Source organism: Trichoderma ghanense, assembly GCF_004382785.1.
Source record: "Trichoderma ghanense strain CCMA-1212 chromosome Unknown scaffold_14, whole genome shotgun sequence".
In the NCBI taxonomy this organism is placed as follows: Eukaryota; Fungi; Ascomycota; class Sordariomycetes; order Hypocreales; family Hypocreaceae; genus Trichoderma; species Trichoderma ghanense.
Window position 1 is genome coordinate 328441 of NW_027395677.1, and position 20858 is coordinate 349298.

Consider the following 20858-nt stretch of genomic DNA (forward strand, 5'->3'; position numbering starts at 1 on the left):
GTTAGTAGGGGTTATTGCGGGAGGATCGGAAGGTTCGGATAGGCTATTGGATATGAGGGGAGGAAGGGAAATGAACACGAGCGTGGCTTGATGCCCTGCGTTGCTCAATTGTTTCTGTAGGGAGAATCGGGCAAGGCAGATTGAGGGATGGAACTTGATAGGAAGTTGTTGAGTCAAAGTGGGTTAAATAGAGTGCTGACTTCTGGATGGTGTAGTATAAAGGTTGAATTGGTGGAGGAGGGGTGTGGTTTTTTGAGATGGCTACTTTTATCTCGTGGTGTTTTGAGTTTGAATGTTTGCCTAACTCGCGATGTACCTGGAGTGGTATACATGAAGGTTGGTATAAAGGGTACTATATTGAGAATTGTTGTTTTTTTGGTGAGAGTGAAGGGATTAAGCGTTAAATTGTTTAGTTTTGCTCTGAAGATGGCTTTGAGGCAGTGTTACCCTGGAGGATATTCAGGGATGGTGGAGATGAACGTAATTCCAGAAACGATAACTCATCAAATCAGGAGTGACACTCATTTTATGTGGTCCAGATTGTTGGGACCTTGCTTTCGAAAAGAAAAACAAAAAAAAAATGAATTTACTTCATTGACTGCGAGCAAGTATTGCTTCTTGCATAGCATGGTTAATTCAGTACGAAGAGCTGTGCAATGTCATGCTCATGTCTGCAACAGATGTTTCGATGCGCTATCTGACTTGACTTGCTTTTGCAATAGCCACATCAATCGTTCGCTCTAACAGAAGCACTTCGACACTTTCTCCTTCAAAGCAATCAAGTAGTACCAAATCTCTCGAAAAAGAGAAGCTTGTCAATGTCTTGGTTGAGAACAACTTGACAGCATATGACTGAACCCCAGGCTCTGGTCCAGACGTGAACAATGGCTTCCTGACAACAGGAGAGCTGCATCGAGGTACCGTTGCGATTGGGTTCTACAGCCAAACCCAAAGCCGGCAAAATATGTGCTGGCCCTGGGGTGGGAGATAGGTAGTATGGTTGCGTCACTTTGGCCCTGGACTTGGTACAGTGCAAGGCAATTCTCGAGGGTAACACGACTTCAGAGGCAACTTGCATCGTGTCTGTCACACACATCAAGGCTATGCAGCCCAATTCTTCAAGACGCTAGTATATTCGACGGGCTAATCATAACAACAGATATACTCGCCTCGAGTCGCTCCTCGTAAATACCAATATATACCAGAGCGCGCAGACAGGCCACTCTAATGCCAGTCGATGCATTTACCACTTACCCTCCTTGTCGAGGAAGCCCTTGAGAATGCCGACAATCTTCTCCAGAGAGGCCAGGTAGACCCTCAGCTCGGAGGCGACCTTGTCCTGGTCGGAACCCAGCTTGCTGTAGAAGTCGTTGCGGTAGGGGCAGGCGCTCATGGCGGCGCTGAAGACGGGCTTGATGAGGAAGCTGTGGTGAGGCTTGAGGGTCGAGCTGTAGGCGGTTCGGAAGGAGTCGGCGAGCTCCTCGGTGGGCTTGGCCACGTTGGCGCTGAGGGCGAGGCAGGTGAACTCGAGGCCACTGGTCGGACGCTGTTAGCAAACCGCATTCTCTAACACGGAGCGCCGAGAGGCGATATTACGCACCGGACGAGCCACAGGAGGCCCTCGGTGGCAGTGTGTTTCTTGGTCTTGAGCTCGTTGCGGCAGAGGTCCTGGATGTTCTCGGACTCGGCGAGGGCGGCGGCCTGGCGGTCACGGAGTTTCTAGATAACGGAATCGAACGATTAGCTTCTGCTCGTTTTATTGATCAATTGCTTCTAATGGATAGCCACCTTGACGTTGCCGAGCATGTCGCTCTTGACGGGGGAGAAGGCGACGGAGCCCAGGACATCTGCCAAGCCCGAGGTTAGCCACGAAGCTTCCGCGGACGAATTGAAGGCTTCAAGTCCATGCAAATGGGGGTGATGGCTTACCAAACATGGTGGTCAGGGACTCGGCGGCATCGAGGAACGGGGTGGTGGTAATGGCGTTGCCATTTTCGGCATCAATGGGCACGTCGACAAAGGACTGCTTGAAGGTGTCGACGATGGTACCGCCAGCGGGGATGACGGGAGCAGACATGATGGGGTTTGGTGCTGAGGGAGTTTTCGTCTAGATGGATGGTCTGGAGGCGTTGGAGATGGATTGAGTTGATGAGGGGAGCTGTAAGGGGGAGCAAGTCGAGAAGAGGCAGGATGGAAGCTGGTGCTTTGTATCAGGTGGTGAGTCGGTGAATGCTCGACATGCTGTCTGTCTTGTTTGGGAGCTGGTGGGGCAGTGAGGCACAGGTGGGGTTGATTGGCCAGGATTGTCTCAGGAGGGATGAGGTGCAGTGAGGATGCGAGAAAGGGGCAAGGGTGTGCATTATGGGGTTGCCAATCTATAATACGAAGAAGAAGAATAAATATAGAATCTATTTGTTGGAGGAAGACTGGTGAAGAGCAATCATTGGAGTATCAGAGGCGCTGAGGACGGAGATGGGACGAGATACAGAGGGGGCATCACAGAGATTCATCAATCCAGGTACAGACAGAGAGCAGACCTGTAACTAGCATGTTTATGTAAGCAATGGCGGGGGTGCTTCAGGCCTGCATATGCACGCCCCCCGCATTTCTCAGGCATGGCATTGGCTTAGCTTCCATTGTCCACATGGAAAGCGAATTGCTCGGATGCTTACCTAAAGATCGTTACGCGTCAGTCTCACTGACTCTGCCCCTGAAGGTCAGTCCGCCCACAGTCGGGGCTCTGTCTGATCTTGAGCGCTTCAAAATGAGGATGAACGGCAGATCCTGACTCAAACACCAAACCGGTCCTTCAACCAAGTACCCGCCGGTGCTTTTCAGTCGCGGCGTCTTGCTCAGTTCGCAAGGGACTAGAGGCGGATCTCGATTTTAGCATCCAAGACTGATCGCCAAACTACACATCAACCTCTAGATATCTTGTCCACAACTTGCCAACGTATTGTTATCTACAGTGCAACTTCAGAATCAATGAGTTTCAGCCATCAGCTCTCACAACAGACAAAGCTCGCCATTTCTATGGCTACGTCATTCTGCTCATCGCCCACATCAACCTCTTCTTTTTCTTTTAGGTAACCTCTCCTGACCCCTTGAATCAAATGACGTCAACCTTGTACAGACCAAGCCGCCCCTCCACTCAATCGGCCATCAAGCCTGCAAGAACGCGAGCTGGTGCCACAATAACACAGCAATGAACCCCGACCATGTGAAACAAACAACAACAGCACACACCAAAAAACTTGAAAATCAGCGGTCCCCCCCCCCCCCCCCCGAGATCATGTGAAGTTGCCGCCCAGCAGAATGCATTGGCCTCTGCGTTAGCAGCTGGAGCCAGATTGTCCCCCCGCGACCCGAGCCAGACAGACGCGCTGCTGTCATTCGATTGCCCAGCCCTGTGGCGCCGCCATCCATCTCCTTCCGTGGACAGCGCTGCCACTCGGTGACGGGCAGGGCTGGCTCAGCTAGTTCCGTTCGGGTCGATCCTTCGTCATGCTCTCATCTTGTGAAAGTCTGCTGAGCTTCAGCCCCGCTTCCCGCTTCCTCTTCCCTGACGGCCTCGTCTTGGCGTGGTAGCATGCAAGACCGGATCTCGCATATATATATATATATATATATTGATTGTGGTAGCTGGACGCTTCGTCGTCTTGATCCCTCGTTACTCTTCGCATCCGCTCACAGACCGGCTTCTTCCCTTACCTGTCATCTCTGTTCCCACATCGCCGCCTCTTGAATCAGTAGATATTCATATCCAAACAAACAGAATAGCAGTCGCTCAACATGGCTGCCCCTAAGCCGGCGCAGGGTGGGAGCCACGGCTTCCACAGCATCATGGACAGCTTGAGAGGCAAGCTCCACGAGTCCAAGCTCTACGACGCGAAGGCAGCAGTGTCACACAAGAAGCACCAGATGGGAAAGTTCGGCAACCTGTTCAACAGAGAGCATCGCCACGACGAGGAGCACGAGCGTCAATGCGACAGGAAGCGGACTCAGATTTGCGCGTCTCATCGCTTCAAGTCGTACTTCCCAGAGCGCGAGGGCAACCTCGTCAAGTGGTATGTTGATGGGCGGGATTATTTCTGGGCCGTGTCTGTCGCCTTGGAGGAGGCCAAGGAGACCATCTACATTGCAGACTGGTGGCTCTCGCCGGAACTCTTCATGAGGCGGCCTCCTCAGCAGAAGCAGGAGTACCGGCTCGACCAGATTCTGAAGCGAAAAGCGGAACAGGGAGTCAAGATCTTTGTCATTGTCTACAAGGAGGTGGAGGCGGCCCTCACTTGCAACTCGGAACACACAAAACACGCCCTGCAGGCCCTTTGCCCAGAAGGATCCCCCGGCTACAACAACATCCAGATCATGCGGCATCCGGATCACAACGTGTTCGAGAACGCGGCGGACATGACCATGTACTGGGCCCACCACGAAAAGTTCATCGTCATCGACTATGCCCTGGCCTTCATCGGCGGTCTCGATCTCTGCTTCGGCCGCTGGGATACTCGTTGCCATCCGCTGTCCGATATCCATCCAGACGAGCCACACGCAGAGGTCTGGCCGGGCCAGGACTTCAACAACAATCGAGTCATGGACTTCAAAAAGGTGCAGGACTGGCAGGACAACGAGCTCAGCAAGGCCGACTACGGGCGGATGCCCTGGCACGACGTCTCCATGGGCGTCATCGGCCCCTGTGTGCATGACATTGCGGAGCACTTTGTTCTGCGGTGGAACTTTGTCAAGCGGGACAAGTACAAGCGCGACCAGAGATTCGATTGGATCATTCTCGAGGGCCGTGAAGGCGAGGACGAGGATTTGATCGGAGTGCAGCGGCCAAAGTACCCCATGGGCGACTACATCAAACACCCCCTGACTCCCCTAAGCACCAAGAATCTGCTCGGTCGAGGCACCGTCCATGCTCAGGTTGTGAGATCCAGCGCCGACTGGTCCAGCGGGATCCTGACCGAGCGCTCCATCCAAAACGCATACTCAGAGGTCATCTCTAAAGCGCAGCACTACGTCTACATCGAGAACCAGTTCTTCATCACCGCCACAGGCGAACACCAATCACCGATACACAATACCATCGGCGAAGCGATTGTCGAGGCCGTGGTCCGGGCCGGAAAGGAAGGCCGCAAATTCAGGGTCATTATCATTATCCCTGCTGTCCCAGGGTTCGCAGGTGACCTTCGAGACAAGGCCGCTTCCGGCACAAGGGCCATCATGGACTACCAGTACAAATCAATATGTCGCGGCGAGCATTCCATCTTCGAGCAGGTCAAGGCGCAGGGAGTCGACCCCACCAAGCACATCTTCTTCTTCAACTTGAGATCGTACGACCGCCTAAACAAGACGCCGGCCATTGATGAAGCCGAGAAGAAGACGGGCATCGGTTACCAGCAAGTTCAGCGTGTCTTGGCCGAGGACATTATGGGTGAGGGAATCCACGGGACGGCTGACCCGGTAGAAAAGGAGAGAGACCTCCACATGGGCAAGGCACACGAGCAGGAAAAGGCGCGCAACGAGGCTGTGCAAGCAAAGGAAGCTTTTGAAAAGGCCAAGCCTAAAGAAGAGGTTCAGACTTCGCCCTCAGTCGCGCACCACGCCATGGCTGGCCAGAGTCCTCTGGAGGACGAGCCGTGGGCGGACCCGGAGTCTGAGATCAAGAACTGGATTCAGGAGGAGCTCTATGTGCACGCCAAGGTGCTCATTGCCGACGACCGAGTGGTCATTTGCGGCTCCAGCAACCTCAACGATCGCAGCCAGCAGGGCAACCACGACAGCGAGCTGAGCATGGTCATGGAAGACGCCAACTTGGTCCAGACGACGATGGACGGGAAGCCGTTTGAGGCGGGCTATCACGCAATGACTCTGCGGCGCTTCCTCTGGCGCGAGCATCTCGGTCTTTTGCCGCCGCAGGAGAATGATGCCGAGGGCGACATTAATGCTCTGCCGCCTAGTGTTGAGCCTAGCAATGATGTCTACGACAATGACGAGAGCTGGAAGCTTGTGGAGGATCCGCTGGGCGACGAGTTGTGGGATATGTGGACGAGTCGAGCAGACAAGAACACGGAGCTGTTCCGGCACCTCTTCCACGCCGATCCAGATGATCACAGTAAGTGACTTTGAAACCAGCGAGACTCTTTGGACTTGCAAAAGCTAACGCGAGGATAGTCAAAACGTTTGACGATTACGACCGCTATCTGCCGCCTAGGGGCGTCAAGTCGGGCCACATATTCGACCAGTTTATGCCGCCAGACGAGGCGAAGAAGAAGCTCGCGCAGATCAAGGGGCACCTGGTGCGGATGCCAATGGACTTTTTGAAGGATGCGGAGATGGCGGAATGGGGGCTGCAGGTGAATTCGTGGACGGAGAGTGTGTACACTTGATCCTACCCTCAATGTTTGTGGTCTCTTCTTCCTGATTTGAGAGTTTCGGGGCGGTAATGAGGAAGGACTCTCTAGTTGAGCTCGGTAGAGCAGTAATATCCTTAATGAATGGCAAAATTGAGTTGCAACGAGGATTGGCTGTCCAGCGTTTGAAAGGCAAGATGCAGCTCGGCGGCTACGAGTGGCGTGTAGCCCACACGGACGCATATTGGCCAATGCTCGAGATTTCGTGCGTCTATCTGGTTGCCGAATCCTGGCCGCATATTTGGTCGCATCCAAGCAGGGGTTCACAAGAACAATCAACTGTGAAGAACCGGTTCTTTGGTGATTGGAGACAATGCACTCACTACCTTGTCTGGCCATGGATTGATGGGTATGATTGATTGACTGGGCGGGAGACGAGAAGAGCAAAAGAGAAGAAAGATGCGAGATATGCTTAGCTGGTTAGCGGGTTGCGCTTGGGGAGGCGGAAGCGCCGTGGTGGTGGCCAATGAAAGGGGGGGAGGAGAGGTGGTTACTTTGTACGAAGTACTCCGTTCAGCAGGGGATGCTAGAGTATGTGATTGTGATGATGGGAAGTGCTAGGAAGTGAGTGAAGGTGATGGAACTAGCAACCCCCGCCTTTTCTGGCCGTCTTTGTGAGTGTTTTGACGGGCTTGACTGGGTTGAAGGGAGGGTTGAAGAGTTGGGTTGGTGTGGTGTTGAGGGAGTTGGGAGTAGCAGATGCTTAAGTTGGTGTTGGGGAGAGGGACGTTGACATGGTTATAGGGAGAAGCACTGGACGTCAGCGAGTATAGGGTGTCTTTTATCTACGGCAATTGAGGCTATATCCATTGAGTAAGTAATAGCCATTTGGGTTCCCCTGTCCATCTTGATGCCTCTATCTTCAGGTTTGCATGTGATTACAGAGCAGCAGCAGCAGCAGCAGCAGTCAAGCCCACCACTTGACCGCCCATCATCACGTCAAGCTCTACTCAAACCTATACCCTATTGCCAGATCCAGCTCTCTACTTATTTGGACGTCATTCACACTTGTCGCAAACATTCACCGCTTCGTTGATGGAACATCCTCTTCAGTCAACTTTCCGAGTTCCAACATGACCATCTAATGCATGATCACGGCCCGCCGTCACACCGCGCTAGAGCCCCCCCCCCCCCTTCACCTTCTGTAGCGGCGGCCCCCTGTAAGTTAGGAGCTCCACAGCGGCCTTGACGCCTTTAGCAAGTAACCGCAGCGCCTTTGCTAGTACTCGTAGTGCCTAACAGGCGCCAGTCCCCGCCCAAGGAGAGCCCAAACCTTCCAGGTTGCCCGTGCCAGCGGCTATTCCTGCGCTGGATGGCACTACCACGACAAGTCCAAGTGCCAGGCACCAGACGGGCAAATCCTCTGTCTGGGCTGCTTCTCGGAAGCGCTGTTTGCTGTGATATCTCGAAAGTCTCTTCTTCAATCGCTTTAATCTCTATATTCTTACATTTGATCAATCAAGCTGTACGGTTACTTGCATCGCTGCGTTTCCTGTCTGGCCGTGACAGCATCAAACCAAGACCCCGCTCTGACACGCCAAAAAAGCACCTTTTGGCCCCTCGACCACCAGATCCAAACAAAAGAGGTGTCACCAAGCTAGTCGTAGCTCTCCTCTGCTCTGCCTACATACTTCTACTCTAACCTCACTTGCGTTACCTCCACACAGAAACAGCTCGAGCACACGCAAGGCCAATACGCAAGCAAGCCTTGCTTCGCCTCGTTTCCCTCTCGAGCTCCGTCTTTCAGTTTCTCCCGTCAATACCCTCTCGCTCTTTCCATCGACCAACCTCGATCATCATCCCCACCAAACGGGCCTTTCATTCTCCGCACTCTCATCACGCCCGTCTGCTCCCCTCGCCAGCTTCCAACCGCGCACAGCTTGCCATCGCACCGCACAGCCGCGAGCGTCCCCCTGTGTCTGTCCCTCCGCGCAGGCGACGCGCATGCGACACGTTGCCGGCCCGTCTCGACCGTGGCCATTGAGTCCTTGCGTCTCTTCTGCGTCTGGACGACAGTCCCCCCTCCCTCCCTCGAGATCCCCGGGTCCGCATACCCGCGGCCAAAGTCGCACAAAGGATGACGCAGTCTCCCATGATCGCCGCGCCGCCCAAGGCCACCAACGAGATCGACTGGGTCTCGCCGCTCAAGGCCTACATCCGCGACACGTACGGCGACGACCCCGAGCGCTATGCCGAGGAGTGCGCCACGCTCAACCGCCTGAGGCAGGACATGCGCGGCGCCGGCAAGGAAAGCGTCACGGGGAGGGACATGCTCTACCGCTACTACGGGCAGCTGGAGCTGCTGGACCTGCGCTTCCCGGTCGACGAGCAGCACATCAAGATTCCCTTTACATGGTGCGGTGTGCCCTCTTGTCGTTGTAGTGAATGCTTAGGAGGTGCGAATGCTGACCACGACATCTTGTGTGTGCTAGGTTTGACGCATTCACCCACAAGCCAACCACGCAGTACTCGCTTGCGTTCGAAAAGGCCTCGGTCATCTTCAACATCTCCGCCGTCCTTTCCGGCCATGCTGCTATCCAGAACCGAGAGGACGATTCCGCACTCAAGGTCGCCTACCACTCGTTCCAGGCCTCGGCCGGCATGTTCACGTACATCAACGAGAACTTTTTGCACGCTCCTTCGTTCGACCTCAGCCGAGAGACTGTCAAGACGCTGATACACATCATGCTCGCCCAGGCACAGGAGATCTTTCTGGAAAAGCAGGTCAAGGACCAGAAAAAGGCCGGGTTGCTGGCCAAGCTGGCGTCGCAGTCTGGGTACCTTTATGGACAGGCTGTGGAGGGCGTGCAGGAGAATGTCACAAAGGCCATCTTTGAAAAGGTCTGGCTGACAATGGTCCAGGTAAGCTTAAGTGTCTGGGAAAATAGTCACCGTCTTTGTGATATCTGCAGTAGCGAGATTGCTGATTGGTACCCATTTCATACGCCAGATCAAAGCCAGTCTTCTCAACTCCATGGCGCAGTATTACCAGGCAACGGCAGACGACGAAGCGGGCCAGCATGGCGTGGCCCTGTCACGGCTCCAGGTGGCCGACACCCTCGCCAAGGATGCCGACCGATTAGCGAAGAGCTTCCCCAGCACCCTGCCGTCCAACGCCAACCTCGGTGCCGACTGCAGTACGCATCTGCAGGAGATTACGAAGCGACAGTGCTCGACGGTGCAGGAACGGCTGCGAGAGGCTATCAAGGACAACGACTACATCTACCACCAGACGGTCCCCGCCGAGGCGACCCTGCCCCAGATCGCCAAGCTCCCGGCCGCCAAGCCGATCCCCGTGTCCGAGCTCTACGCCGGCCAAGACATCCAGCGCATCACCGGACCCGATCTGTTTTCCAAGATTGTGCCCATGGCCGTCACCGAATCTGCCAGTCTATACGACGAGGAAAAGGCCAAGCTTGTCAGAGCCGAGACGGAAAAGGTGGACACGGCAAACGGGGAGATGGCGGCCAGCCTGGACTACTTACGGCTCCCAGGGGCGTTGCAGGTGCTGAAGGGCGGATTCGACCAGGACATTCTTCCCGACGAGGACTTCCGGCAATGGTGTGAGGACGTTGCCAACCACGAGAACCCCGTGAGCATCTTTGACTTTTTGCGGAGCGAGAAGGAGTCGATAGTGTCGACTCTGGACAAGGCGTCCAAGCAGCTGGACATGGAGGAGAGCGTGTGCGAAAAGATGCGATCCAAGTACGAAAACGAGTGGAGCCAGCAGCCCAGCGCGCGCCTCACGACGACCTTGCGGGGAGACATTCGCAACTACCGGGAAGCTCTGGAGGAGGCCAGCAGGAGCGACGGCCAGCTGGCGGCGAAACTGCGACAGAACGAGGCTTGGTTCGACGAGATGCGGAACGCCGTCGCAAACGGACAGGTGGACCAGCTCTTCTCAAGGGCGGTTTCGCAGGCCAAGGGGCGAAGCAGCAACGCCGTCAGCCCGTCTGGAAACGAGCCCAATCTGCTCGATGCAGACTTTGATGAGTCCGGGCCCACGGTGGTGGAGCAGATTGCAAAGGTCGAGGAGATTCTCAAGAAGCTCAACCTCATCAAGAGAGAGCGGAATCAGGTGCTCAAGGACCTCAAGGAGAAGGTAAGAACCTATGGGATTTGTGAGGTTGAAGAGGGCGACAGTAACAGGAAATCTAGGTCCACAACGACGACATTTCTCAGGTCCTCATTCTCAACAAAAAGACAATAGCAAACTACGAGCAGCAACTTTTCAAGCAGGAATTGGAAAAGTTTCGGCCTCATCAGAATCGCTTGCTACAGGCCAACCACAAACAGTCGGCCTTGATGAAGGAGCTCACGGCGACCTTCAACACTCTTCTGCAAGACAAGCGCGTGCGCGCGGAGCAGAGCAAGTATGAGTCCATCCAGCGCCAGAGGCTATCGGCCATTGGCAAGTACAAGCGCGCCTACCAGGAGTTCTTGGATCTGGAGGCAGGCTTGCAGAGCGCCAAGAACTGGTATTCGGAGATGAGGGAGACGGTGGAAAGCCTCGAGAAGAACGTGGAGACTTTTGTAAACAACCGGAGGTCGGAGGGCGCCCAGCTGCTCAACCAGATCGAACAGGAGCGCGCATCCAACAAGAGCCAGCAGGCAGAGCTGGAAAGGGAGCGGCTCAGAGGCCTGATGGAGCGCATGTCGATGGAGCCCGCGCAGCCGGCACCGCCCGCCAGACCGCCGTCGGGAAGACCAACACCGGCGCCCCTGATGCAGCAGCAGAACCAAGGCTCTCGATACGGCCAGGGCAGCGGCAGCAACGGCTATCAGGGGCAGTTCCAGATGCCTACGTCGCCGCCGCCGAACCAGCAGAGCTTTGCCGGCTACGCCAGCCCCCCTCCGCAAAGCACCTTTTCACAACCCGTGTACAATCCGAGCACGTACGGCAGAAACCCCGGGCCGACGTCGCCACCTCCGAACCAGACGTCTTTCAGCATGAACGTCATGAGAGGCCCTCAGTCGCCGCCACCCACACAGACATCATTTGGACAACATCAGCCCTATACCATGTACGGGTCTCTACCTCAGCCGCAGCAGCAAACGCAGCAGCAGCAGCAGCACGCTCCTGGAGGATACGTGCCACCCGGCTTCGTACCTCCTCCGCCTCCTCCGGGCCCTCCTCCGCTGGGGCCTCAGCAGACTATCCACTTTGGGCAGCAGGACTTTGATCCTGCGGTCAGCCACCCATCGAGCGCGCAGCCTCGGTCAGCTCAGACGCAGCAGACGCACGATCCATGGGCTGGGCTGAATGCGTGGAAATGAAGAGAAGAAGTGCCTTGTTTATTGATTAGGTAGTGACAGTTTGGATGATGACACGAATACCCGACCTCATTTTACAGAAAAGGGGGGATGAAAGGAAATACAGTTGGCACGCTGGAGCGGCGGCCTCTTTAGCAGGCTATTGCAGGTGATGGCGAGAGGTTGGAAATGATTTGGAGAAGAGGCGTGAAAGAGAGGGACACGGGGATAGCAGTATGTATACCAAAGGCAATGATGGTGTCTGTCCTCTTTGTCTGGATGAGGAAGTATGGTTGCATGGATTGCCGTGAGTACCTTTGATGGATCTGATAAGACGACGGCATATGGATATGCCGAGTGCGTCTACTCGATCGTTGTACGAGCATACAAATGCAGCGTATCTTGGCGTTGATTCAAGCAATTGGTCACGTACCTGACAAAGAAACAATGACAACGATATGTTACTTGTATGTACTCGAGTATTGCGGCCAAAGTTTCCCCTAATGAAGTCCCCCCCCTCTCCCATGAACGAGATCGGCTTTCCATGACTCGGGGGACATGATTGAATTGGAGAATGGACCTGTAGTGTGGAGTTACTTGGACTTGGTCGAAAGGCACGAGAGGAGAAGCTCTTTATTAGCACGGATTAGCAAGCCATTTCCTTGCCCTCCCCGCAGGATCTCGGTTCCCCGGAATACCAAGAGCCGTTGGGGGAGCTCTAATTCGACGGGTTCCAGGTTATCAAAATGGGGCGAATGTGTAGCGCATTTTGTTGCATGTACAGTACAATGGCTGGAGTGATGGTTGTTTAGCAGAGTGGGCGGCCGGAACTGGGGACCGGAAACGGGGTTTGTCCTCTGCTCTGTTTGGGGGTGTACAGTAAGTAGCTTTAAGCGTGATTTGCGTCTCGAAGGGGATGTTGTTGTACTATTTATCTGATCTCTGTAGGTAGAGACTTGCAACAGGAACACTTGGTATATTCAAACATGATATTACAGAGCTGAATGATCAACGAGTTGTTGTTGATAAAAGGCAAAATATCCGTCGGACAAGGGGAGATTCGCACGACGATTTCCCCCCCCATCAAGGCAAACCCGCTTTCGCAGCCCAGCGTCAAAGTACGTATACTATCTGCCCAGCACAGGCTATAATATTAGCCGACGCCCAATGAGAGGCGTCCAATTTGTCCCCCTTTGGATCTCCCTCCAAGCACCTTTATAATCGTTGGCCCGGGCAGTTTGCGACAAAACGACTTGACGACGAGCCGAAGAACCGACAAGTTCGTGTGTGTGTGTCTTTCCTTTTTCACTTCTTCACTCATCCTCAATGTTCATTTTTGGATAAACGCTTGGTATCTGTTTCTGAAAAAGTAAAGAGAAGCGAGAAAATTGGCATTGCGATTGATTGGGGCCTGTTTTCACTTGAAGCTTGGAATTGGGGATCGAGAAGGTTTCGGGCGTGCGGATTTGGGGCCCGAACTTTGTGAGACGTCATCGCATCGCATCACGAGAAATTGAAGAAGGGAAAGGAAAGCAGCGAGAGGACAGACAAGATGGCGCTCACGGGAGACGAAGTGGCCAAGCACAACAGCGAAAAGTCGTGCTGGGTGATTATTCATGTGCGTTTTATCTCTTGCGGACTTGGGATCGTGGGATGAAGTTGGGGAGGGAGGGAGGCTTCAGATGAAGGACTGAGGCTGACTCTGTTTTTTCTCATCAGGGCAACGCATACGATGTCACAGAGTTTCTGCCTGGTATGTCATGATAATTCCTTGATGAAGCTCATCCATCATCCTGCAGAGAACGAGACTGACACGAGCCCTCAACTCAGAACACCCCGGCGGCGAAGAAATCATTCTCAAATATGCCGTAACGCAACACCCCCCTCCCTCTCACCCTCATCATCATCACCACCAACCTCATTAACATGTATTCCTCAGGGCAAAGACGCGACGGAAGAGTTTGACCCGATCCACCCCCGGGACACGCTCGACAAGTACCTCGACAGGTCGCTGCACCTCGGCCCCGTCGACATGTCCACCGTCGCCAAGGAGGCCAAGAAGGAAGACCCCGAGGAGGTCGAGCGGCAGAAGAGCATCGCCGAGATGCCGCTGCTGTCCGAGTGCTTCAACCTGCACGACTTCGAGGCCATTGCGCGGCGGACCATGAAGAAGACTGCGTGGGGGTACTACTCCAGCGCCGCCGACGACGAGATTGTGAGTCTCGCCTTGGTTCTCTGATATCCCTGATGCTGATGCTTTGCTTCCAAGACGATGCGCGAGAACCACAGCGCCTACCACCGCATCTGGTTCCGCCCCCAGATCCTCGTCGACGTCCACCACATCGACCTCTCAACCACCATGCTCGGCACCAAGGTCTCCGCCCCCTTCTACATCACCGCCACCGCCCTGGGCAAGCTCGGCCACCCGGAAGGCGAAGTCATCCTCACCCGCGCCGCCCACTCCCACAACGTCATCCAGATGATCCCCACCCTCGCGTCCTGCTCCTTCGACGAGCTCGTCGACGCCCGCCAGGGCGACCAGGTCCAGTGGCTGCAGCTCTACGTCAACAAGGACCGCGCCATCACGCAGCGCATCGTGCAGAACGCCGAGCGCCGCGGCTGCAAGGGGCTCTTCATCACCGTCGACGCGCCCCAGCTGGGCCGTCGCGAAAAGGACATGCGGCTCAAGTTTGTCGACACGGGGAGCAACGTCCAGAAGGGCACCAAGACGGACACCAGCCAGGGCGCGGCCCGCGCGATATCGACCTTCATCGACCCGTCCCTCAGCTGGGCGGATATCCCCTGGTTCAAGAGCATCACCAAGATGCCCATTATCCTCAAGGGCGTGCAGCGCGTCGAGGACGTCCTGCGCGCGGTCGACGCCGGCGTCCAGGGCGTGGTGCTGTCGAATCACGGCGGGAGACAGCTCGATTTCGCGCGCTCCGGGATCGAGGTCCTCGCCGAGACGATGCCTGTCCTGCGCGCGCAGGGGCTCGACACCAAGATTGACGTCTTCGTCGATGGAGGCGTGCGTCGCGGCACGGACATCATCAAGGCAATGTGTCTCGGCGCGAAAGGAGTGGGCATCGGACGGCCGTTCTTGTACGCCATGAGCACCTTTGGGCAGGCGGGCGTGGAGAGGGCGATGCAGCTGCTCAAGGACGAGATGGAGATGGATATGCGGCTGATTGGGTGTAACAGGATTGCCGACTTGCATCCGGGGCTGTTGGATACGAGGGGACTGTTTGTGCACAGCAACGCGACGCCCGTGGATTCGCTGTCGCATGTTACGTATGATCCGCTGGTTGTTCCTTCGCAGAGGATGAAGGCGAAGCCGAAGCTGTAGTTGGATTTTTTTTCTTTTTGTTCTTGGATACTGAGGAGACGGGGAGGAGAAGGAAAGGGGGGTGGTGGTGTAGGATATAAACGAGCAATACACTGCATAAACAAGCTCCATTTCATGCCATCCAACTCTCTCGATATCAACACCGCAATCATGTACATCTCCAACAAGCCCCTACTCATCGCCTTCAAAGACCACTCAAAAACTCCCGCAGAGTCATCGGCTTCCTCACAGCATTATTCAACCCCTCATGAAACGTAACCCACACCTTCTCCTCCTTCTTCTTCTTCTCCATCAACGACCCCCCCTGGACATCCGCCAGCGCCTGCGCCTGGATGATGCGCCCAAAAAAGTCCCTCTTCACCACCAGCCCGTCCTCCACGACGGCCATGTTGTCGCTGTTGTCGTCACCCTTCTTCTTTTGGCTCAGCAGAGATAGGGGCTGGTGCTCACCCTCGCCCAGGGAGCGGCCGGCTTGGAAGCGCGCTTGACGGGCGCTTGTCTCGCGGAGGGCGAGCGTGCGACGGAGTTCCTGGTCGAGGACTTGGCGGATTGCGTAGCGGGTTGGTGGCTGGGAGGTTAGAAGGGTAGAGGCTGTTTCGTACGTTGCGAGGGAATCAATGTCTCTATATCACGATTAGCGCCCCTAGACTCTTACACATATTTGTAGAACGAGAGATGCTTCACTTACGGCTCCATGCGGTAGACAAACTGCGGCCCGCGACTAGACACCACGTCGCTCTCAATCTTGCCCTTGTGCAGCGTAATTCCCACTTCAGCAAGCACCTCAGACGCCCTCTTCACCATCCGTCGCTCGCTCTCCTTGCGCACACTCGCCGTCGTCCCCTGGCTCCCGCCCACGACAACGGGCTTGACGTCCGGCGCCAGCATGCGCGCGAGATACGGTAGAAACTCCGTGGAAACATCCTCGGCGCTGCGGAAAAGCCGCATCATGGTCGGGCTCAGCTGGCCCTGCAGCGCCTGCAGCTGCGCGCGCGTCTGCTTCTCGGCCTCGTAGGCCTGGAAGTCGGCGCGCGGGCCGGAAAACGGAATCGCAGGGCCGGCCTCGTCCTCGCCCGCGAGGCCAGAGCGCTGGTTGTTGTTGTTGGTCGATGACGACGTGCCGCCGGCAAAGTGCCTGACGGGCGATGCAAACAGGTGGTGGCAGGCCAGCACGGGCTGCGAGAGATACGGCGCGAGCTCCCATTCCTGGCTCGCGTACAGCCTCGACTGGCAGGCGTCGTGAAAGTACAGCCAGTCGTAGGCCTGGTTGGGCTTCGACAGGTACGAGTCGTCGTTGAACTCGCGGTTCGGGTACTCTGCGAAGATCTCCGTCACAATGTGGCTGATCTCGCCGCTGGCGTCCACCATCTGCCGGAGACACTCCATGGCGTACTTCTTCTGGTGCTCGCCAAAGCCCAGCTCCGTCTTTGGCTGCTCGTGATGCGTCTTGGACCTCGACAGGTTGAGCGCTTGCTTGGGGAAGCCGCCTCCCTCTTGGAATAGCCGAGAGATGATGTCCTTGACGCTGCCTCGTCCGAGACCCCGAGCGCCCGCCGCCCCGCTGGCAAGCTCCTGCAGGATATTCTTCTCGATCCAATCCCTGGTGAGACGCTGCGTGTTACTCAGACCCGAAGCCCTGAACCGGGAGGCCACCCATTCGCCAACTACCATGACGCCTCGGAGGTCGCCCTGCACTGTGCTTTCTTGGCCCCGTTTGGCGTCGATGCCGCTGGCCATGCCCCATGCCGTTTCACATAGCTTGCGTGCTGCGTCCTTGTCGCAGGGGATGCCCTCCTTTTCAAATACCGTCTTCAATCGGCCAACTACAGTGTCCAGAGTCGGTCGACCGACGTGGATGATCTCGGCCAAGTTCGACTGCCTCAGGGGCCTCAGCGAAGGATGGTAGACATCATTGCATATCAGAATCAACGGCCGCATCAGGCGAAAGTCGTCCCCCTTCTTCTTCTTGCCGTCATACGACTTTTCTACCCCTGAAGAGTTCTTCTGGTCGATGAGCACCAAGTCAATCAGGGCCCTGATGAAGCCGCCCTCCCCTGAAGCTCCGGATCCCGTCACCACGCCGTCGACCTCGTCCACCACCACGCAAGCAGGCTTGGCAATCTTTTGCGGCCCGTTTGGCGCCTTCAGATTGCTCACATTCTTGACGCTCTCCGTCCCGAGACTGGTGCGGATGCGGTTTTTGACGACGTCGCGGCTGCGGTCGTCGCTGGCGTTGACTTCAATCACTTCGTAGCCCGCCTGCTTGGCGCAGACGTGAGCCAGCGTCGTCTTGCCCAGGCCAGGCGGTCCCGTGAGCATGAGGATCTTCCGGTGCGGCTTCTCCTCTTCTGGCTGGGGATGAGGGCCGTTGCGTCTCGCCGCTTTGGGCTTTGCTTTGGCTGTTCCTGGAAACACCAGCGGATCCCACCTCTTCAGCCAGCGGAGCACAAGTCTGTTTGTGCCGTCGTCTCCGCACAAGTCCATGAAGTTCCTTGCGCGGTATTTCTCGGTCCAGAGCATAGCCTTCTTGGGTTTCTTTTCTGATATCGATGTAGCCTCCATGGAGCGAACAACGGCTTGGTTGGTGTCTGGAGATGATGGTGTTTGCCGCTTCGCAGCCATTTCGCTTGTCGCTGCGTTGATGAGGTTGTGAATGTCGACGCCATAGTAGTCTCGCTTCGCCCGCCCTTCCTTGGTCTTTGATCTCGCTGCTACCATGGACTCGTAGGACTGAGCAACGGCCTCCTGACGCTGCTTGATGGTGATTTCTTTGCCTCCGCATGTCTTGAGCTTGTAAGTGGTCTTTGAGCGGCTTCCAAAGATTGGCGTGGAAAGTAAGGGGTTGAGTCTGCCCCATTGGGGAGTTATTGGTGTGATATTCTGACTGCCCTCAGTGGGTAACGTCTGAGTTCCGTCGAGGTCGATGACTGCGCTCCTCTCGCCTCGAATGCCGTCACTCTCGTCCTGGTTCGCATCTCGAGCAGCAAGCACGGGCCGGTCGTCTATTTTGCGCCTCTTGGAGGGAGAAGTTGACCTTGCTCTGGGATAGTTCTCGACATCTGAGTCGGAGTCCGAGTCGACAAACGGTCCACGGATGCGAGGCTTCTGTGTGGGATATTGAACATCGTGCGGTTTGGCGCGCTTTGGCGGAGGAGAAGGAGGGTCGCTTGGATAAGCAATTGGCGACGATGCAGACAGCATTTTGGTGATGGTTCAATAAATACAGTAGCTGAACAAAGAAGAACGCTCGGAATGCGCAAAAGGAGAAAAAAAAATCCAACGTCGATATACACAGTCCGTATCAACAATTTGGCCTACAGAACAAGTAGAAATCACTCGACGCGTCTCAGCCCACTTCTCTCAATTGAGACGCGTTGAGTGGCCCCGCTTTCGGTGAGTCGGTGAGTCGACCCGCGGAGCGTCACACCGACCGGCAGAACCCCGGCTGTGTGGCACCACCAAGAAAAAATGTCACCCACATCTTGAGCTCTAAAGAACGGCTTCAGTGATTCCGTCAAGCAGCAATTGTCGCCGGTCGGCTCGCCAAGATGAGAAAGCCGTACCGTTTTTACAGTTTAAGTCGTCCTGTAAGTTCATCGCCATCATGACATTGTCTGCTTCCAATGCCACAAGCCCAGCGCAGCGCAGGAACTGAGCCCACGTGGATGGCGGGGGATCCCACCTACTGACATCGAGACAACCACAGAAACTGCGACAATCATGGAACAAGTACAACCTGTATAACCTGTACCGCCAGACCGGCCGCGAGCCCCAGATCCGAGGCACGCCCACCTTCTTCCAGCAGAAATGGGCCGCCAAGGCCAAGACCCGGGCGTACCACGGCGAGCACATCCCCGAGAAGAAATGGGTGCGCCTCTTCTCCCGCCGGCTGCTGTCCGCCGTGGACATGCCGCCCGAGTATCTGGCCGCGCACGACGGCTCCGAGCAGGCCGCTGGTCGCGGCTCCGGCCTGACGACGTCGACGGTCACGGCCGAGACCTTTTCCAAAGTTCCCCGACTCAGCACGCAGGAGCGCTCAAGGAGGAGGACGCCCATCTTTGGCGACGTGAACAAGCTGCTGTCGGATCAGTTCAACAACATGACGCCTTACATGCAGATGACGTTTGCGCCGTTGGAGAGGAGGCTGGATACCGCCGTGTTTCGGGCTCTGTTTGCCAGCAGCGTTCGGCAAGCACGTCAGTTTGTAATTCACGGCGCCGTCACGGTCAATGGAAAGAAGGTGCGTCACAACTATCCAATATTCATGCTCAAGTTATTTGGCTGTGCTTGGACTAACACGTCTACACAGATGGTTCATCCCTCTTACCAATTGAACCCTGGCGACATGTTCCAGGTGGATGTTGAAAAGGTCATGTACGGCACCGGCGTGCAGAAACCAGCACAGGCACACCAGCGACTCCGTGAGAACCTCGAGGCCAGGCAAAAGAAGGCGGAGCAAGCATACCAGAACGCAGTCAAGAAGGCAGCCAGCAGCACCGAGCAAACCGCCGAGAGCGCTGCTGAGGGAGAGGCCGAAGGGGAGAAGCCCGAAGCCGATGCTGAGGCCGCCGAGGGCGAAGACGCCGGCGCATTGACTCCCGAGGCTCAGTGGCAGTTGAAGAACAAGGCTCTGAAGGCCCTGTTGAAGGACGTCAAGAAGCTTCTCAAGAACAACCCCAAGGAGCTCACTGCCAAGGAGAAGAAGCAGCTCCGTCTCTTCCGAGCAGATGCCAAGCGCTTCCTCTCGCATCCCGAGAAGAGCGAGGCGGACGCCGCGGAACTGATTGATGAGCTGCAGCTGCAGATGAAGAGCCATGAGCTGCTGCGAGAGAGCTTTGAGAAACTCGACCTGAAGGAGAGTCAGGGGCAAGACCAGACCGAGGCCGCCGCCGAGGCCGAGGCGGAGGGTGCGCAAGCCGCCGCAAAGGAGACCGAAGCGCAGCCCGAAGTCAACAGAGAGCGACAGATCGAAAAAGGTCTCGAGGGCCTTTCAGAGGAGCAGAAGACAAAGGCCAAGCGGATAATGGGCGACGCCTCGCTGTCCAGAGAAGAGATGCGGAAGCTGGCGCAGCTGCTCCGCTACGATGAGGAGAACCCCATCGACGACTCGAAGCCGTACGCTACCCCGTGGAGGCCCCGGCCGTACATGTCGGCATTTGCCTTTATCCCCCGCTACCTCGAGGTTAACCCCAATATTTGCGCCGCCGTCTACTTGCGACACCCGGTTGCGCGAAAGGGAATGGCGGAGGTGCCGACGCCGTTTAGCTATCTGACGAGTCAACTTACCCACAACTGGTACCTTGAGCGAGGTTAAGGGTGTTTAGACAGGCATGGGGAGAGTCGGTGTATATCACGATGTGCAACTCTACGCAAGAGTGGTATATAAAGAGGGCAGAGGGCACGGGTTGGCAGGGGAAAGGGACAGTCTATGTGGACCATGTATGATGATAAAAGGTTGAGGCAGGGTTGGACGTCTTCTCATGCCTCGACTGTGTAATAGTATATCTAAAGAAACTATGATATTGCATGCAATCCGATCATGAACGTCTTTTTTCATGTGGTGAATAGGGTAGCAGAGGGTCAAACAACGTCATTTCAAACACAGAGGATGCCCTCGCGATTAGGTTCAAGGGGCATTTACTCCGTACTGTGATCGTTCAGGACTTGCACAGAGTCAACTTCCGGCCTCTCTCCTCCGTGGAAAAGAATAAACTAAATCAATTCCACAATTTCGAGTCAATCGAGTCAATCGAGTCAATCGAGTCAATCGAGTCAATCGAGTCAAATCGAGTCAAATCGAGTCAATCGAGTCAATCCTACCTTCGGCCATGTCTTGCAGCAAT

General features: G+C 55.7%; 6 protein-coding genes across 6 annotated transcripts; 4 read left to right on the forward strand and 2 right to left on the reverse strand.

Moving 5' to 3' along the window:
• Positions 1-1243: 1243 nt before the first annotated feature.
• Positions 1244-2091, reverse strand: CCMA1212_008995 (Pleckstrin-like protein; the record flags this gene model as incomplete). Its single annotated transcript, XM_073706097.1, has 4 exons — positions 1930-2091; positions 1789-1847; positions 1601-1719; positions 1244-1535 (listed from the first exon to the last, which is right to left on the reverse strand). The coding sequence occupies exons 1-4, from the start codon at positions 2075-2077 to the stop codon at positions 1244-1246; spliced, it is 618 nt and encodes a 205-aa protein (XP_073555459.1). The 5' UTR covers positions 2078-2091.
• Positions 2092-3792: 1701 nt separating this feature from the next.
• On the forward strand, positions 3793-6392 carry CCMA1212_008996 (Phospholipase D1; the record flags this gene model as incomplete). The annotated part of the gene is made up of 2 exons (XM_073706098.1): positions 3793-6118; positions 6178-6392. 2 exons carry the CDS (start codon positions 3793-3795, stop codon positions 6390-6392), a joined length of 2541 nt encoding a protein of 846 aa, XP_073555456.1.
• A 2101-nt stretch (positions 6393-8493) lies between these two features.
• On the forward strand, positions 8494-11693 carry CCMA1212_008997 (Vacuolar protein-sorting protein BRO1; the record flags this gene model as incomplete). Its single annotated transcript, XM_073706099.1, has 4 exons — positions 8494-8771; positions 8849-9278; positions 9367-10518; positions 10575-11693. 4 exons carry the CDS (start codon positions 8494-8496, stop codon positions 11691-11693), a joined length of 2979 nt encoding a protein of 992 aa, XP_073555457.1.
• Positions 11694-13221: 1528 nt separating this feature from the next.
• Positions 13222-15015, forward strand: CCMA1212_008998 (Cytochrome b2; the record flags this gene model as incomplete). Its single annotated transcript, XM_073706100.1, has 5 exons — positions 13222-13287; positions 13389-13422; positions 13500-13537; positions 13609-13884; positions 13939-15015. 5 exons carry the CDS (start codon positions 13222-13224, stop codon positions 15013-15015), a joined length of 1491 nt encoding a protein of 496 aa, XP_073555450.1.
• Positions 15016-15199: 184 nt separating this feature from the next.
• On the reverse strand, positions 15200-18216 carry CCMA1212_008999 (Chromosome transmission fidelity protein 18; the record flags this gene model as incomplete). Its single annotated transcript, XM_073706101.1, has 2 exons — positions 15200-15638; positions 15704-18216. The coding sequence occupies 2 exons, from the start codon at positions 18214-18216 to the stop codon at positions 15200-15202; spliced, it is 2952 nt and encodes a 983-aa protein (XP_073555451.1).
• A 321-nt stretch (positions 18217-18537) lies between these two features.
• CCMA1212_009000 (37S ribosomal protein NAM9) lies at positions 18538-20329 on the forward strand (the record flags this gene model as incomplete). The annotated part of the gene is made up of 3 exons (XM_073706102.1): positions 18538-18602; positions 18722-19255; positions 19325-20329. The coding sequence occupies exons 1-3, from the start codon at positions 18564-18566 to the stop codon at positions 20327-20329; spliced, it is 1578 nt and encodes a 525-aa protein (XP_073555354.1). The 5' UTR covers positions 18538-18563.
• Between the last annotated feature and the right edge of the window lie 529 nt (positions 20330-20858).